The sequence below is a fragment of the Pleurodeles waltl genome, chromosome 3_1 (genome assembly GCF_031143425.1).
Source record: "Pleurodeles waltl isolate 20211129_DDA chromosome 3_1, aPleWal1.hap1.20221129, whole genome shotgun sequence".
Taxonomy (NCBI): Eukaryota; Metazoa; Chordata; class Amphibia; order Caudata; family Salamandridae; genus Pleurodeles; species Pleurodeles waltl.
This window is the reverse complement of record NC_090440.1, coordinates 700,460,644-700,479,694: the sequence shown is the minus strand read 5'-3', so window position 1 is coordinate 700,479,694 and position 19,051 is coordinate 700,460,644. Positions and strand designations below refer to the sequence as shown.

The window sequence follows — 19,051 nt, the reverse complement described above, 5'->3', positions numbered from 1 at the left end:
ACTCACACTTGGCATGGCAACTTGCGATCCCTGTACACTTTTGCAGGCCTGTCCTTTTCCAACTGTTGCTAACTTTATCCTTATTTAGACCCTTCAAAATGATGACCAGCACTTCATTTGCCACCTTCAAGGTGTCAGTAATGTTGAGACACTAAGTGGGTCGTCACGACTTCAGCGAGCCTAAAAGCCCGTCCGCTGAAGTTCCAACAGGTAGGTTGCGCCAGTACAGCCGCCTCCCAGCCAGCCCCATCACGAGTTTCCTGCTCGGTCAGTAGGCGGAAACAGAATGGTTGCCCACTGGCCCTGCAGGAAACGGCCTACAGCATTGTTGCTGGATCGTAATAGAGCCAGTGGCAAAGCTGTAGAGCGTAGGGTGCACTAACACCCATCGCAAAGTTCTCTGTCTGCAAAGCAGATAGAGAACTTTGCAACGGGGCTGGCGGGAGGGGGCTGCACTGCCCATGCCAAGTGCATGGGCAGTGCAGGGCCCCCCCCGGGCACCCTGCACCCCTTCTCCACCAGCCCTTTCGTGGCGGGGTTACCGCCATGAAACTGAAGGCGAGAGGGGGGTCGTAATCGGATTAGGACCACCAGACAATCCTGTGGAGGAAAACTGGCGGTGCTGGCAGTCCGACTGCGGCACTACCGTTGCATCGTAATGTGGCAGTCTTAAGACCGCCAGGGTCGTAATGAGGGCCTAAATATCTAAACATTAAAAAGGCAAGTGATACAAAAAATCTGTCGTTGAATTCAGGTATTTTACAAATGAAAAGCAAGAGACAGTTTGAAAATCTGTCCATTCTTCGTCAGTCTCCTTCCACTGTTACAGGCAACAGAACAAGTTGTCCCCAGATTCTTTGGGTGAGGTTAGAAAGAAACTTGTAAGTGGACCGATGGCCATTTGATCACTTTATGGTATTCAGCAGCACAAGCCAACGTGTACTTCAGGAATCTTTAGGGGATGATAAGTAATATTGTGTTTTTCTGTTTCAGTTGAGCTTGTTTGCATGGTTCTGGTTGGGATCCTGTGGGGTGTCACCAACCCATTCCTGAAAGCTGGAAGTGAGGGACTGGAAAAGATAAAGAAAGACCGCTGGATTCTGCAGCTGCTGGAAGAGATGAAGTTTCTGGTGCTCAATTACAAGGTACTCGGCTGAGAAGCTATATGTTTGTCTAAATGTATTCATTTAACTTGCTTTGCTACTGGCTGCATACCTTCTTTCTATATGCTACAGTAATTGTTCTATAATAGTGCATGAGTTTTATCAAGACCTTAGTTAGAGCTGTACCTGTGCCATGGTAAGAGATTGTGCTGGGTCTGAGTTTAGAGTTGTGTCTTACTCTGTCATGTTATGAGGTCTTGCACTTATCCAGTCCTTGATATGATTTTAGAGGAAGCTTGCACATGGTATGGATTCAGAACTGTTGTTGATATAGCACTGCAGTCTTTGGCCTTCTCAGTTTAAACCTTTGACACAAAATCTGAACTATAAAATTGCAGTGTATTAAGTATTCATTGACAAGGCAAAATATCTCAAATTTAATTGCTGATTTTCTTGAGTCCAAACTCTGATCTGCCTTTTGCCATTTGCCCCTATTATATTTACCTGCTTTTGATGTGGTTTCCTTTTGCCATTTTCCAGAAAGTAGAACTCCTTGAACAACATGCAGCAGCCGCTCCTGCTGTCCATCTGCCAGCCCCCCTGTTGTTCTGGTGAATGATTTTTCTTTTTCACTGATATTTGTGTGAGACTTTGCTAGAGCCTTCCTATAATCCACCCCTCACTATTGTCTTTTTATTTTGGACAGCAGAGGCATAAGTAACAAAATAAATGAATAAAGAATATACGTTTTTTTAAATGGCCACGCGGGTTTTATTTGCACAGGAATACAGAAACGGAAATTAGGGCACGTAGTAATAAAAATTAATGAGATCTCACTCAGTCTCTGATAAAATGGATAAGTATTTTTGCGAAAACCGTATTTTGCGCTAGATGTAAACACAAACCAAAGTTAATTTGCCTTCCTCTTTGGTTTGCCCTATACATTGTTCCCTAAAGGTACTAAATGTTAATAAATGCATTCCTTGAATTTCAAAATTTTAAATGTGAATCTCCTTATATTTGTGTGGTAAGCAACCTGCAGCTGAGTATTGCTATTAAAATCTATTCTGACCCATGCCACCAATACAAGAAGTGTATGGAGAAATGAAGTAAAATTTGTTCAGAGGTCAATTTCAGAGAGAACTCACACAGGGACAGTCTTTGCTGCATATGATAAGCAGATATCACCTTAGGACAAAAGAAGTCCCCAAACTCAACACTAATCTGTCAGAAAACTTTATAAGACAAGGGTACCTCCAGGAAAGAGCTTTTAACTCCCCTGAGGCACTGAGGGAAATCAGAATCTTACCCACGAAGAATGGAATCTGTTATTTTTGCCAGTGCCTAAAAGTGAGTTCTTCTGCCTGCTGTTACAGGACTTTGAAGTGACATTGTCATGACTAGTACCGCTTTCCCCCACAGAACAGTCGCTTATCCCAACAAAGCCAAACAAATGGCCTCTAGTGCCTTCTGATGTGAAGAACGTCTTTTCCTGCATCTCCCTGGGCCTTGTAACATCCTGTTCTCTAGAGTTGCATGCCAGCCAAAACCTTTGTCATCTTTTGAGGTTTTTGTGGGAGAATTGGTACTGAATCTCCAGTCACAAAGAAAGCTGTTCTCTGATGCTCTGACGACCTGGTCTGACTCTCTTCATGTCCTTTACTGCCTCACCCCATGAAGCAGAATATATCTTAACTTATCCATGAAAGTGTGTAAGAGAATGTGCACCCCATATAGTAGGACCAGCAGTGGTGCCATCACTTTAGTTAATATGCTGATAGCAGATTTGCAACTAAACAGGTGTGCACAAATTTGAAAATGGTAATCTTTTACTGCGGATCATAGAACTGTATGATAATTCTGATTAATCCGTATTTGGAGATAGGCTTCTTGTGCACTGAAGGTCTCCAGAAATTTGCTTGTGTGGACTATAAAGTTTTTTTGTTTTTTTTTAAACAATCTATCTTGAAATGTGAATTTCCGACCCAAATACTGTCTCACTTTATATCCAGTTTTTTGTATGATACCCTCCTGTTACTTTCTCTAATAGAAACAGGATAGAAAACGTTTCTTCTTCTTGCTCTTCATTTGGAGCTGGAGTCACTGTTTTCTTCTAAAGCAATGTAGTGATTCATTAAGAGAAAATATGTGCCTTATATCTGTTTCTTGTGACTTCCTTAGTCCTTAGGCATGTATCCCAACTCTGGACGCATAGTGACAAAGTCTATTGAATCATCTCAAATAATATCCAACAATCTGAAACATTGGTTTACAATGCTGACAGAAAGTTTTGGATTCCTACACCAACTTGTTTATCATACTGCACTGCACCAGAGCAGTCAGAATCAGTTTTTACTGGTCTGTCTAGAAGATGGCTGCGTTATAAAAAATAAAGGTAGTTTGTTAGAGAGATGGAAGGGGTAGACAAATTAGTTATTGGCAATATGATCCAAGTGGAGTGATATCTCTTCTTTCATGCTTTCTTAATCAATAATTTTACTCTCCACTTGGTTAGCACCTGATATTAATAAACTTACCCTCAGCTCATTGTTCTTTTTTATCTGGGCTTCATAGAAGTCCAAGAGTGAGAAGCTGTTGCTGAAACCTTTCATGATTTGTTTTATTTTTCTAATCACAATTCTTGTGGGTCTCAGCAATTAAGAGGCCTCTCAAAGTAGTGAAGTGATAGTGACAGGGTGTTCCTGATCTTTGTTCACTTGAACTTCAGTGTTATATGAACTTTAATTAGAGTCTGCTTTGCTTTTCTACCTATAGTGATTTTTACCATTTGTCTGTCATTCATGAGATATTCATGGTCTTAAGGATCTCTGTGCTACTCTGAGACCTTGAGTGGGTAAAGGCTCAAAATGTTTTTCTGGGTGTCTTGTATGAGCAAGAAGATTGCTTAATGGACTCCCACCCTCCACAGAAGGAGCCAAGGATTTTCCCTTATAAAGTAAAACTTTTTTTCGGTCTTTGAAGGCTTTTGTAAACATCTACTACAGCTAATCACTGACATGTTTAATGATTAGATAAGTGATCTCCAGTAGTTCACCTTATCTGTAGTCGTCTTCTAGCTACTTGCTAAGTACCAAATCAGATGTTCTAAGATCATCACAGCCAATTAAAGAAAAGAAACATGCCTGATTTTCTGTTTGACCTACAAGATCAGAGCAGTCCTCCTCTTTTTGCACAGCTCCAGACTGAAACTCAAAATCTTTGACCAGTGATGGTTCTTTATATGCTACATATGTTCTAGTCCTCAATGTCAGAATATTAACAGCACCCAGCCAGTCCCAAGGGAGAGTGGCATGACTTTATGCACATCTTTAATGGTGTACAGTTATTGCATGCAGCTGTGAATAGTTAAACAATCCATCTTACTTTTGTGAACAGGGAGAACTGAGCCAGAAGGTTTGTCACATTGAGGGCAAAGACCAGAAGCTAAGTCTTCCACTGTTATAATTTCTGGGAAACCCACAATTTCTCTCAGATAATCCAAAAGGTGTCCAAGTTCTCTAAAACAAACATATTTGCCTTGGTGGAAAGGCCTTACTTCTTCTAGAGATCTAGACTATGAATCATTTGCATCCTCTTAAACATGATGTTGGTCGTCTTTACTACTGTATGCTCCACTGTCCACTGCACATCACTGGCAAATAGATAATCTGAGTTCTCAGAAAAATCCGGCACTGGAGAAACTGCATGTCTGGATCTGATTATACTGGCTCTCCCCTTTTTCTCATCAGAATAGCTGATGAGAGAAAGATGTTGTTTTTTTCAGCTCTTTTCCCTTCTATTGTTCTTCTTTTTATGACCAAGGTTGACACTCAAGTAAAGGTCTCATTCAATGAAAAGAAAGACCTAATTGCCCAATCGCCATTCAGAAAACCTACTCCCAATGTAGCCAACTCCCCCTGGAAAATTCAATGCCTTAGATATTTTCCATCACAGGTCCTCTTCCTCCTCCTCCTCTCATTGCATTGCTCTATTCCCTGAGCATACACAGTAAATATTTAATTTTCTTGGTTATCCCCTTTAAGACACCAGTCCAAGGCACACAGACTCTGAGGAAAAAATAATTATCATCTTAATTGCTGATCTAAACAAAATTGAGATTGCAAGTGGGTGATCAAAGTAACACTGAGCCAAGGATAACAGACCACCTGCAGGGAAGAAAAACAAAGAAACAGGATGTCTTCTGGGTAGATGATACAGGAATTCCTACCTGGGGTCTGCTAAAGATTTTTCTGGGAAGTGGATTGGATACAGGAATTCCTGGTAGTGGAAGGTGGTCAAACGTCCATTGTGTAAGAACTGGAACGAGGAACGGGATGAAGAGGTAATGTCATCAAAATTCTAGAATGTTTTGATCCAATAGATATCCTATGCGTATCCTGTAGAAAGTGTGCATATCGTATGTTTCTGAGACCCCCAAACTACTTGTAACTGAAGAAGCCATGAAGCAATTTTCACATAGGTAAATGAAATTTTAAGGACCAGATTGCCATTTTTGTTCCCAATCCAGCTGCCTGCCTCCATTCCCTAATCTTCTGATGCAGTTTTATAAATTGGTCATAGAAACAAACCAATAGTTGGAGCATCAGTTACTGACGAAAATTGTGTAGTTCCAACATAGGCTTAGCCAAACCCAAATCTTTGAGCTGGAATTGTTGTGTAGCCATTTTAGTTATAGCTCCATGCACATTATTTTAGCACACTATGCCTGCCGCTGTGCACTTTAACCTAGATATATTTTATTCAGCTTTCGTTTATTATTCGAACAATAGCCACATTTTGCGGTCTTGTTTTATTTCTCTCTATTTAGCTGTTCTTTGCCTAGGCCAGCACTACGTTCTTAGACAAGACATTCTTGTTCACTCTGTGCTTCCCTCAAGGCTGCAGTAAGATAGGTTGCCGGTAAAACGTGGTAACGCTTTGTCTCTGGTGTTCATAGAAATATTCACATCCTTACGTAGGGACATTTTCTCAGAACATCAGCTGTTTTATTATAAAAACACTTTCCTGTCCCGTACACGTTAGAGGGAGATTCCAGCCAGATGACCATGATTGTATGCTTATGCAGACTTCAGACCTTTGCTCAGGTATGGGGGATGATGTCTTTCCAGGGGAACCTGAAGGGCAGAACTAGAGCTTAACACGCTGTGCTCTAATATAGCCTAGGTAAAATTTGTCTATTAACTCTAGTGACAATATGGTAGCGTTATTTCTATGCGTCATTTTAATTTTAATCCTGTCATGCTTTATAGTCCTGGTTACTGCAGTACATGCTTTATTGTCTAAGATGCAGTCGCTTCATTAAAATCTTATTGAAACATATACTGCCTCTGCTTGTCATTGTATGTGTGAGACTAATGTAACTGAGAGAAACGGTTGAGATCTGAGTGACCACGATTTCCCTGAGGAGTCAATTGTGTCATGCGCTCAGCTGCCCAATTATCCCTGCTCTTGGGTAGAGATGAGGCACTGCTAGTTAGCCGGAGCAAAACCCAGATTGGGGCGACAGGTGTCACTTGTAGTGGGTTAAGACTCAGTCTCCCACACCGCAGGTGATTCTGCCACTCAAATCCAGTAGTCTCATTAATGAGAGCCTACGCAACATGGTGCCCACTGTGGGGTCAATCTCTAATTTTCGGGTCCTCCTGAGTATCTCTCTCTCACAACATACAAAGACACCTCATTACTATATACCAAGACGTCCGTGGTATTGAGAATTTTCCTCCTCAGCTAAGTAGGGAGTACCTAACTAACGCTGTAGGTTGTTCAAGCTTGAACTATTAAAAGGATAACTCCCACTTGGTGTGCTTATCTCTGAAGAAATTTTCCACTGACTATGGCGAATCCACCACAGGTAGCAATTGCAGTCAATATGCGACCACCTCTTACTGCCCATTTACTGGCACACGGACCCACGACCCGGGGGGGGTCCAGTCACATTTATTGATGAGGCTCACCAAGCCTGTAGAACAGAACTTTATTTTTTCTTGGGTCACATTTCCAGCAGTTGTTGGGAACACAAATACATTTCATCATTATACTCCTGCAAACGTACCTGCACAATACAGAGCATATGCATAGCTAGGGATACCTCTATCTTATCAGGATCATAATAATTGGCTTGATGGCACCCTACCCCACACAATTTTACACATTAGGTTAGGTCCTCTAAGTAATGATGGTCCTACCTGGCCTAAATTGGCCAATTATACACCTCACCCTGCTGCAGTGAACCTGACGGTAGCTGAAGTCTGCTGCTTATACGCTGAGCTGACAGAAATATATAGACGACTAGTACAGTTTGTAATGCAAACATTAAACACAAACCCAGCACTTGTTGCTCCGGCGCAACCACGTGCAGTAACGCCAGGCATTGACCCTGCGACTGTACATTTGATCATGGGTAAAGTACCCGCCAAACAAGAAGGAATTCCGTTTTGGTTAGCTAAAAAAATAAACGCACTGGAAGCAGTATTTCCCCATACGGGACCTCAGGATAAACACAGAATATTGACAAAGTGCTTGCCATTTGGGATGGTTCCCACTGTAGATAATTGTAATACATGGGGCGCGGTATTTGCCACGCTCTATACTACCGCACATGGTACACCGACACTTGCCAACTTACCAGAAGTGTTGAAACAAATTCACGATGAATATGGGGCTGCCCTGGACATGGGGATGCAATTATTGGGCAACTTCGCCACAGTATCCTCAATTATATTAACTAACTTTAAAGGGGAAGCGGTCGCTCTAGCGGTGCGCTTGCGGCTCCGGGTTGTTCTCCACAGGATCAAGAACGTGAGCTGCCAAAGATTATCGCGGAGACCTATTCCAGCATTGGTCGAGATAGTCTGGGGCCAACAAAACCACAATTTCAAGGTACATCTAATAAAGATTCTACCAAGCAAGCTCCTGAGGGTACTAAGGAACACTGGGATAAAAAACAACACACTCCTAAAAAAGAAAGGGGAGAATCTCCGCACACAGATACCCCACAGAATAGATATAATCTCAACAATAGAGATAATATAAAAACGCCTGACAGATATCAATATACTGATACACGCCAGTCTTGTTCCTTTCAGGACTCATCAGAAAAACGCAGTGAGAGAGGTGGGCAGTCAGAGTGAAGAACTGAGTACATGAAACCTAGACAGGAATCGCAATGCTCAACAGAAGTTTCTGTTAAAAAAGAACAGAAACTTCCCCACAAAAACCACAATTCAAAAAGAAAAAAGTGGCAGCAGTTGCAGTTCGAAATACCACTCAAGAAGAGGGCTCTCTTGAAGAACAAGAAGTGGGCACTAGTGCTATTAGACAGTGCGACAGAGGTCACAATAGTTTGCTGGAATATTCATGAGCACCTGGAGGTGAAAGCAACTGATGACTTCCTACAAGTTGAAACTGCGGACATGCATGTCTCCACACGTGATAGGGTGTACAAAGTAACGTTATAGTTAGAAGGAAACATTGAGTGCACAATGGACGCGATCTTTTGGGACCACGTCGTAAACATATATGATATTTTGCTGGCCAAAAAGGATTGGCCATCTGAATTTTTCCATACATGCCCATATGGGAAAGATGTTATTAAACCTTGTTTCTCGCCCCTTGTTCCAGAGGAGCTTGCAGAGTCCTACGCCATTGATTGGGCATTGGCGCAGGCACCCGTGTTATATCGCAACTATGTAGGATGGGACAAAGATTCCCCTTATCATGTAATCCCTATTAAAAAATCAGCCCCAACCACAATCCCAATATCCAATTAAACATGATGCAAAAGTACCCGTGAGGGAAATCCGCACACAACTAGAGTACCAGGGCGTAATCGAACCCTGTGTCTCACCAATTAATAATCTGTTATTCCCAGTAGCTAAACTGGACCATTCATACAGCATAGTCTTAGACTACAGACATTTAAACAGCCATACACGCACATGTGCTATACAAAACTCACATAGCACAGCACTCATGAACAAACAACATAGTGTGTAAAAAAATACAAAACAACACTGGACATTTCCAATGGTTTCTTCTGCCAAAATAAAGCGCCTGAGAGTAGAGACTTAACCAGTTTCAGCGCACTAGGCTCCCAGAAAAAAATGTCATTTACCCAAGGGGTACAAGAACAGTCCAGGACTGTTCGCAGCTCATGTGACTTCAATATTGCACAACATAGACTCTGAAGCATTGTCTTATGTAGATGATATCTATCTCACGGATGTTGAATTGCTACAACATTTAAGACGGGTAGCCCACATTGTTGTGCGATTTGCCAAGTTCGGCTACAAATTCAATTTAAAAAAAACAAAAATAGCCTTCCTTAGCGTTCTGTTTCTGGGAAATGAGCTATCAAGTGAAGGAAAGAGCCTAGCGCCAGAGTTCTCAGAAAAATGCACACAGTTACAACCTCGAAATACCATTAAAAAAACTCCAGACCCTATTGGGTTTTCTAAATGTTGGCAGAACTTACATTCCTGATTATGCATCACTCATAAAACCTTTATATGACTTAATACGTCCTGACTTTCAAATACATTTTGGACAGTCGAACACACACACATTCTCAGAGCTTGGCAAACAGACATGCTTGCAGCACAACACCTACTCTCAAGGGACAACAAAACACATTTGGTCATCAGAGTAATTGCTGGTGCCATAGGTTTCACCTATGTAACTTTCAACGAGGGTGAGACAGTCCCAATAGCATACAAATCACATTTGTACTCCGCATTAGAACGCTTTGCTCCCACTGAGAAAATTCTCACTGCTGTTCAGATGGCCGTCATTAAAGAAGGACCACTAGCCCAAGGCAGACGCATTATTGTCGTTTCTCCAATCCCAGCACTTGAGGCTGTTACCAAAGCCAGCGTTCCAAACGCTAAAGCATTACATGCATGTTGGATTCAATCGGCAACGTCTTTGACAGCCACTGATGTAGACTACATTTTTGACCCAAAATTACAAACTCAAGAATTTTTGCAGTATGAACTAGAATACCCAGTTCCAGCAAATGCACTTCCTATTGACCAATATCGAAGAGTCATGTACAAAGATGGTTCAGCGCAGCCTGCAATTGGCACAGAACATCAATACTCTGCAGCTTGCGCAGTAGTAAGTGGCTACATGGAGGATAATAAATTCTGTCCACAGCATACGTTCACGCAAACCCTAGGGGATTGCATAGCAGAGCTAAAGGCTCTGGTGGTGGCACTGTAACATATGGATCCTGCACAGTTAACACTGATTGTTTGTGATTCTTATTATTGTATCCAGTCCTTTAATGAGTACCCGCATTACTGGTGCCAGAATGGGTTCAGAGATTCTAATGGGAACACCATTAAACACAGACTCCTGTGAGGGAAAGTAGGGGTTCTATAGGAAACGCTGCCAAACGTCCATGTTGTACATACACTTGGACACCAGCGCATTGGAATACACGTTGCTGGAAATACACTGGCTGATGAAGCTGCCAAATCCGCAGTAGCTACGGCTACTGTTGCTGCAGTAACCCGCTCTAGAGCGAAACCGGACAATGACATATGGGCTGCTGTGAAAGCTACGGCTGAAGGCATGCCCTATCTAAAAGCATTTCCTGCTAAATATTCCTACTGAATGGGAGGCTTCCTGGACACCGAAGTAGTAATACCAGGCGTAGGGGTTCAAGTAAATCCCAACAAAGACATAAGATCAGAGTTGATTTAAGCAGCGCATGAGGGGGCAGCATCTGCCCATGCTGGTGTGGCGGCTACAGTATCATTGTTGCAAGCATGTTATTGGTGGCCAGGTCTATACACACAGGCCAAACAGTATGTCCTTTGTTGTGACATCTGTCAACAAATTAAGGTTTCCACTGCCTAACGCCCACCGCAGGCACCCCTCCTAATATCCGGCAAACCATTGCAATGTGTGTACTTGGACCATTGTGGTCCCCTAACACTGAACAGTGCATATAAATACATTTTAGTGGCTGTTGACTCTTGCTCCAGATTTCTATGGGTGTGGCCACAACGCTCGGCTAACGCTCAGACTGTTATAAAAGATTTGCGAGTCTTTATCAGTACATATGCAGTTGGAGCTTTCCACTCGGACCAGGGCCCAGCTTTCGTCTTAAGGGCATTCAGGGACGCCATGGCTTTGTTAGGGGTCCAACTCCATTACTCATCTCCATTTCATCCCGAGGGAAATAGTGTCGTGGAGCGAATAAACTGTGATTTAAAGCAGTCCTTAACAGCCAGAGTCTTGGGTACAGGTCGTAGTTGGCTTAACCACCTGTATGGAGTCCAGAGAGCACTTAACAATCTGCCTAGAAGGTCCCTGTGGGTTCGTACTTCATAAGAGTTGCCTGTTCAGAACTCAAAAATATGTTCCAGAACTTGATGGTCCTGGCGAGGAGGCGGCAGAAACACCCTTTGACATAAATCAACATGTTGCTATCTTACAGGAATTACAACAGTTCCGCGACGACAATGCATCTGCCAGTGCTGCCTCCACAGGAATTAAGGATGTACCAGTAACACCTACCGGCTGGATTCCTAAAGTTGGAGATCTAGTACGTGAAAAGGTTGCTGTGAAAAGGGAGTTTGGTCCTTCCTATCATGCACCGGTCCCAGTCTTTGGAATACACGGTATCAGAACAGTCATTCTACCACCGTTGGCTGGTGCTAAAGAAAACCCCTTTGTATCTATCGACAATGTCAAGTTACACCATGTGGCCAAAAATGCACAGCCAACCAAGGGGAACAGCCAGTAGTTCCCGAATCCCTCTCACTACTGGTCAAGAAGTCCCTCTACAAGTTGTGAGCAGCAACACTGACACCTCTCTGAGCTTGGGGAGGGTGGAAAATGATCTTGCATTAGTTTCACTGACATCTGTTTCAACAAATAATACAGAAATAACTGATCGATTTGACACAACTTCAACACAGACAGATGGCGTCATTTATTCTGAACCACCGCAGAAACCCCCCATCGGTTCTTCACCTACAGACACGGCTCCAGTTTTTTAACGAACTGCTTCTGGATACTTTGCCGACATCAACAACACCTTTTCGGACTCATTCACCTCTTCTACATCTGAACTGTCAAAAACACGTAAGCTTGATAAACTGGCTTAAAACAAATTACCTTATTTTCCCATGGAACTATCTATGGCTTTTTTTGACTGTACTAGCTTTCCTCCTTTGGATTGGTTTTGTCATAACATTCTTTTTATTAATACATAGTCATTTTCTTCCTGAAAAATCAACAGTTGAGCTGGTGGATGAGGTCCTAAAACCCCATTTTTCTTCACACAATGTCCACAGAGACTTGTCTTTTGTAAACGTTTCTGCTATACCAATTCCTGATGGGATTGTTTGGGATAAAGTAATATTTGATTTATATGTCCCCACAGCGGTCGTCCAAATACCATATGTGTTTAAACTTTCAGTGAATGATGTAAGAATACCTGCAGTTGTTTCTGATGACTAGGATGTGAAAACGGTTGATTCTATGATGACTGAATTGCAGTGTTATACTGTATTTGAAAGTGAAGATGTTTATCAATCTAAAGAGAATTATGGTGATATGTTTTGATATAATTACTATGGACACCATTTCATTCATAGAGCAAGTACCCCAAAGACTCCACAAGGGAGTTCTAAAACATAGGGGGTCATTCCGACCCTGGCGGTCAAAGACCGCCAGGGCCGCGAATGACGGAAGCACCGCCAACAGGCTGGCGGTGCTTCCTTGCCCATTCTGACCGCGGCGGTAAAGCCGCGGTCAGAAAACCGGGGCCGGCGGTTTCCCGCTGGTTTACCCCCGGCTGGGCAAATCCGCCCCGCCATGGGGATTCTGACCCCCTTACCGCCAGCCTGTTTCTGGCGGTTGTCACCGCCAGGAAGAGGCTGGCGGTAACGGGTGTCTAGGGGCCCCTAGGGGCCCCTGCACTGCCCATGCCACTGACATGGGCAGTGCAGGGGCCCCCTAACAGGGACCCAGCATGCTTTTCACTGTCTGCATAGCAGACAGTGAAAAGCGCGACGGGTGCAACTGCACCCGTCGCACGCCTGCAACACCGCCGGCTCCATTCGGAGCCAGCTTCAGTGTTGCAGGCATTTCCCGCTGGGCCGGCGGGCGCTACCTTGGGTAGCGCCCGCCGGCCCAGCGGGAAAGTTGAAATGGCACCAGCGGTCTTTTGACCGCGGTGCGGCCAAATGGCGGTTCCCGCCAGGCGGACGGCAACCGCCGCCCGCCAGGGTCAGAATGACCCCCATAGTCTGAAAAGTTCTCATATTTTTCTGGGCACAATGTTAAAAATGCTGAGTCATATTATTTTAAATTGCCATCCATGGAAAATGTACATATATTATTGACAGATACATCATTCATTTATTCGGATTCCTTTGTTTCCCGGTTGGCTATAGAAGGCTATGAGTATTGGCTGAAGTCAATTGACTTAAAAAGTGTGTGGGGAACACGAAATTGGCAAATAAGGGGGAAGGAAGCTTTTTTTTAGAGCATGCCTGATACCTGTTCAAATGATATTTTTAAATGAAACTGTACAACAAACAAGTTGTTTAAGCTGAGCAAAGATTAAGGAATTGAATGCACCCAGTATACCTGCCCATGCGAAATTTCACAAGTGGCAAAAATATATAAATCCAACTGAAGATCAGCTCCATGAATGGGTCCAGAATGGCACGTTTAATACTTCACTGTCACGTCCTGGCGGGTGGTTATTGTGGCCAATAGATACCAATGGGTGTCATAAACATTTTATAAACTCCACTGGGGTTTTAGAACTATTAGGCAGGACCCTCGCTATGTATCATCCGAACATGCAGGTATAGTAACAACATACAGTGTAGGGAAACTGTGCCAGCAATGGTTGAAGAGTTCCTCACTAGATGCTGTTAGAGAACACCTCAGTCTCCTGTCTAATAACACTGATTTACAGGACTTCCTTTTAGGCCCCAGAAAACAACACAGAAAGCGCTTCTTATACGCAGTATATAATGAAATTTGGAAGCTTTCACAACAAGAAGCTGCTGCCCGGTTAAGGCAAATAGAATCTGGAAAACTTACAGAAGGCATTAGCTGTTGTAGATAATGGGATTAATACCCTGTTCGACCGGGTATACACATTAAACAACATTGTTTCCTCTGCAATAGACATAATACAAAGTGATATGTCTTCTTTACACCATGGACAGAGTCAACTGAGGTCCATAATGCAGTTGGGTTGGGCACTTCAAACATTGAGAGCAGGTCGCTTTCCCTGGCAACATATTAGCACAAGGGACATATTTTCTACATTTAACTTAACAACTAATGGCTAAGAAAGAAGCGACTTAAGTTATGTTAGACATCGAAAAGTTAGAAAAGTTTACCTTTTACTGTGGCTGAAAAACCATCTACTGAATGGTTCATACAAGGGGTCATTAATCTGACAATTTCAACACTCCAGTTCACGTCCTTTTTAAAACACAATCCGGTAGGCAGATATGAAAGGCTGGGAGATAGTTACATCCATGAGGTGTGGGAGCTGCCTTTCTCGTACAAATGTCTCAGTGGCATGAAAGAGGTCTTTCTTAGCGGTAATGAATGCAAGACTTCTGTCAGCCATTTAGTGGTTTGTAAACAGCTGTCCTTGCACGGGGCATGTAACGCTTCTGCAGAGAACTTGGCTTGTTATCTGAAGGGAGTTCCAGTCCCCTTGATTAGGGCTGCGTTCATTGCGCTTTCAAATGGCAGCTATGTTCTCCTCAATAGTGAAGACTGTTGTGGGATGCAAGCCTGAATCGTTTATGTTGTTTCGGTCTCTAAGATTGTTACATGTTGCCGGAACGTACTCTTTCTTCCCACTAGACAAAGAGAGGTCGCTGACATTTGGCCCCATATTGCTACTTCTAATGAGAATTTTGACAAGTTGAGCAGGCTCAAGGCTTTACTGTTCCAAAAACATGTGGCGCTCACATCTGCACGCGATACCTATGCACTTCAGGTGGCAAGGTCATCAGCAGAGATACAGTCCCTTTTAAGTACCAACTTTCCGAGACACTTTGGTGAGCTCGTGGGACAACTATTTAATGCATCCAGTACTACTGGAATCGCAAATTTCTTTAAGGACATAATTAGGCTTTGAACCACCTTTAAACCGGCAAGAGGAGGGTGTTGTGTAGCCATTTTAGTTATAGCTCCATGCACGTTATTTTACCACTCTAGGCCTGCCACTGTGCACTTTAACCTAGATATATTTTATTCAGCTTTCGTTTATTATTTTAACAATAGCCACATTTTGTGTTCTTGTTTTATTTCTCTCTATCTAGCTGTTCTTTGCCTAGGTCAGCACTACGATCTTACACAAGACATTCTTGTTTGCTCTGTGCTTCTCTCAAGCCTGCAGTAAGATAGGTTGCTGGTAAAATGTGGTAACGGTTTGTCTCTGGTGTTCATAGAAACATTCACATCCTTATCTAGGGACATTTTCTCAGAACATCAGCTGTTTTATTACAAAAACACTTCCCTGTCATAAACACATTAGAGGGAGATTCCAGCCAGAAGACCACAACTGTATGCTGATTGCTGAACGCTTCGCTACAGCTGCTTATGCAGACTTCAGACCTTTGCTCAGGTATGGGGGATGATGTCTTCCCAGGGGAACCTGAAGGGCAGAACTAGAGCTTAACATGCTGTGATCTAATATAGCCTAGGTAGAAATTAGTCTTTTGACTCTAGTGACAATATGGTAGTGTTATTTCTATGCTTCACTCTCCTGGTCTCAATTTTAATCCTGTCATGCTTTATCATCCTGGTTATTGCAGTACACGCTTTATTGTCTAAGATGCAGTCGCTTCATTAAAATCATATTGAAACATATACTGCCTCTGCTTGTCATTGTATATGTGAGACTAATGTAACTGAGAAACAGATGAGATCTGAGTGGCCACGATTTCCCTGAGGAGTCAATTGTGTCATGCGCTCGGCTGTCCAATCATCCCTGCTCTTGGGTAGAGATGAGGCACTGCTAGTTAGCCGGAGCAAAACCCGAATTGGGGCGACAGGTGTCACCTGTGGTGGGTTAAGACTCCGTATCCCACACCACAGACGATTCTGCCGCTCAAATCCAGTAGTCTCATTAGAATATTAAGAGCCTACGTGACACAATTAGGCACAGGTATTCAAAAAAGCATTGTTGGTTACTTTATATACTTCAGTTGCATGATGGCATGGTACCCGTTACTGTAAACTACCCAAAATGCTGAAGAGCTGATTTTTCCAAGCTCAGTTCCATCACAATTATATCGTCATGTGATGAATGAGCCCGGACCATCCCTTGCAAACATCAAGGTTTGAGGTAACATCCAAACTCAGTTCCTCCAAAATTATATCATGTGATGAATGAGCCAGGACAACCCCTTGCAAATACCATGGTTTGAGATAATGTCCAGTCGCAATTCCATCTCAATTATATCATCATGTGATTAATGACCCAGGGCAACCCCTTTTAATATCAGATTTGAGGTAATGTGACCAGATTATGCCTTTGCAGTTCCTCCCTTAGAATATCCACACTGGCAGATTTTCCATTTAGCTATGTTTCAGTAATAATATCTTCATGGCTGCATCTAATTCAGTGGCATCTGACATGGTGGCAGCAATTTGAGTAGTTCAATCTTTTTCAAGTAAGCCACATCTAATTTTGAGTAATAGATTGTCTACTACTGGTTCTAGAAACCTGCAGTGACTCCCGTCTTTCTCAGGCCACCACTTTACTTTTGCAGTAATTTAGAAATACAATTTCTCAAACCCAAAGTTTGAAACTGCTCCATCGCTATCTTCTTTGTCCACCCCTCTACCTACTTCAAACTAATCCCTTTTGTACCCATTAACCACCCCTAATTGCTCTCATACTCATAAGGAATCACCCTCTGCTTAAGATGCAGTTGGGTAGCCTCTGAGGACGCTGTGCATGGTAGCCCCCACTAACTGTGACAAAACCAGTTTTAACACTACGAAACTGCATCTCACTTCTAATATGTGAAAATTGCTCGTAAATAGAGTACATTTATCCCTACCACTTACTTTAAGAAGCCCGTGACATAAATACCTTCTGTCTTGACTATTGGAGCGATGTGATATTCAGGAGATTTTTCCACTTTATTCTGTATCTTAGCAGTTCATTTCTGAATGGTTAAATTAGTTTCCACTGCTCCAAACGTTTGTTTTCATGCAGTTGTGATTAAGCCGCTTTTGTGATTGACAGTAGCTAGTGGTCTCTTCATCAACGTGAGCCAGAGTGTTTGTTGTGGCATGTTGGAAAATGTGAGAAGAAATCCCCCAGGAAAAAAACAACAAAACATTTGTGTGTCTGTGCCTTTCCTGTTTTTGAAAAGTAATTTAGGTGCTAGTTGTATCTCTTTGACAAAATGATATTAATTCCGTTTTCAGAAGAGATTTCTATGTTAAATGTAGATGAATTTGTTTAGATTGTTGCTTTCTACTCCTTCTTTATTGTCGGGAATGCTTAATTTATTCTGTTAAATGCCACTCTTATGTTGGTTAGTGCCTCTTCCACTCAAGCAGATGTTCTCACTATGGACACAATTTCTGATTTAGCCGAGTATTATGTTTATCTAAGGCAAACAACGCCTTCTGAATCTCACAGTGTTCAGGTTAACCAACTTTGCCCAACTTATTTCCTTATGGGTAACAATCAGATTGTATACAACAGACAGGGTTGGTCCTTGGTGGTGCTTGGGTGGGGCAGCTCATCTACAAACATTGAGCTTTTAGATTGAGTACAGACATGTTATGATATGCCATGCTGTGTTATATTATGATGGCTGTTGTTCAGTGCTAAATGTAGCTCCAAAGCAACCTTAATCGCTTGGAAGGGGAGAAGAAGTGAACCACCCAGAGACACAGTATGTAGTCTGAACATTGTGAATAGGTGGAGCAGCCCTAAGACACTCATGCCACACTGGTTGGTGGAGCAGCTATCCTTAGGCATTTGAGTGGCAAGGGCAGCAGTGTGAAAGGAAACAAGTCATGGGAGAGAGTAAAACGTGTGTGAGATAATCACATGTAAGAATTAATTTGTGTGTTTGTATTTGTTTTTCTGGTAAAGGAATCTGTGTTAGTCTGGGATATAAAAATTAAAGGTAGTTTGTTAGAGGGATACTATGGCTAGAACGACTAGTTATCGGTGGAATGATCTATCAGGTCTTCCCATCATGAGTCTCAGTCAGAGGACTGACTAGGCTGACTACTTCTGGCACACTTTTTTCATCAATGTAACTCTCCTGTTGATTAGCATCTGACTTTAGTAAACCCACCCTCAGCCCATGGATCTTCATTTATCTAGGCCTCATAGAGGTCCAAGAGGGGGAAACATGTGCTTAATCTTTTCATGATGTGTATTATTTTTTTATGTTTGTAATCATACTTCCCTTTGGGGCTCGGCCATTAAGGGGGCTCTCAGAGTAGCTGTAGCACCCTGGTGCCCCTGATCTTGGTTCCCTTGAACTTCAATCTAACATGAACTTTGGTTAATGTCTGATTTCCTCAGCGACCTGGTAATCATTTTTGCCATTGGTCTGTCATTTATGGGATATTCATTGACTTCAAAATCAATGTACTACTTTGAGGTCTTCAGTCAACCCACTAAGGCACTAGTACAAATGTTTTGACTTCCAGCTTAGTCTCTATTTCAGTCTTTATTTACATAGCTTCCTATATGTAGTGTTTTGCTCTGACAGTTTGGGTCCTGGGCTCAGTCTTGTTCTGGATATGAAAATAATACTATTAACATCAGTAGTGTGTCAACAGTTTCATTATTGAGCCAAGCAAGTGTCTTTGTGAGGGACTCTGTGTGTGGCTAGTGAATACATCTAATAGGAGGCCAATGTTAGGTTTACTCCTACTTGCTAAGGACAATA

At 42.6% G+C, this 19,051-nt stretch overlaps 1 protein-coding gene across 4 annotated transcripts in view; it reads left to right on the top strand.

The window, feature by feature from the left end:
• TMEM234 (transmembrane protein 234) overlaps nucleotides 1-19,051 on the top strand; it is a 163,921-nt gene that overhangs the window by 60,490 nt on the left and 84,380 nt on the right. For all 4 annotated transcript variants that reach the window (XR_011201406.1, XR_011201405.1, XM_069223355.1 and 1 more), the window contains exon 2: nucleotides 994-1,145. Coding sequence is in view for 2 of the 4 variants with exons in the window: in XM_069223355.1 (XP_069079456.1) it covers nucleotides 994-1,145 (152 nt within the window). In the remaining 2 variants the exon portion in view is untranslated. The remainder of the gene's footprint in view (nucleotides 1-993; nucleotides 1,146-19,051) is intronic.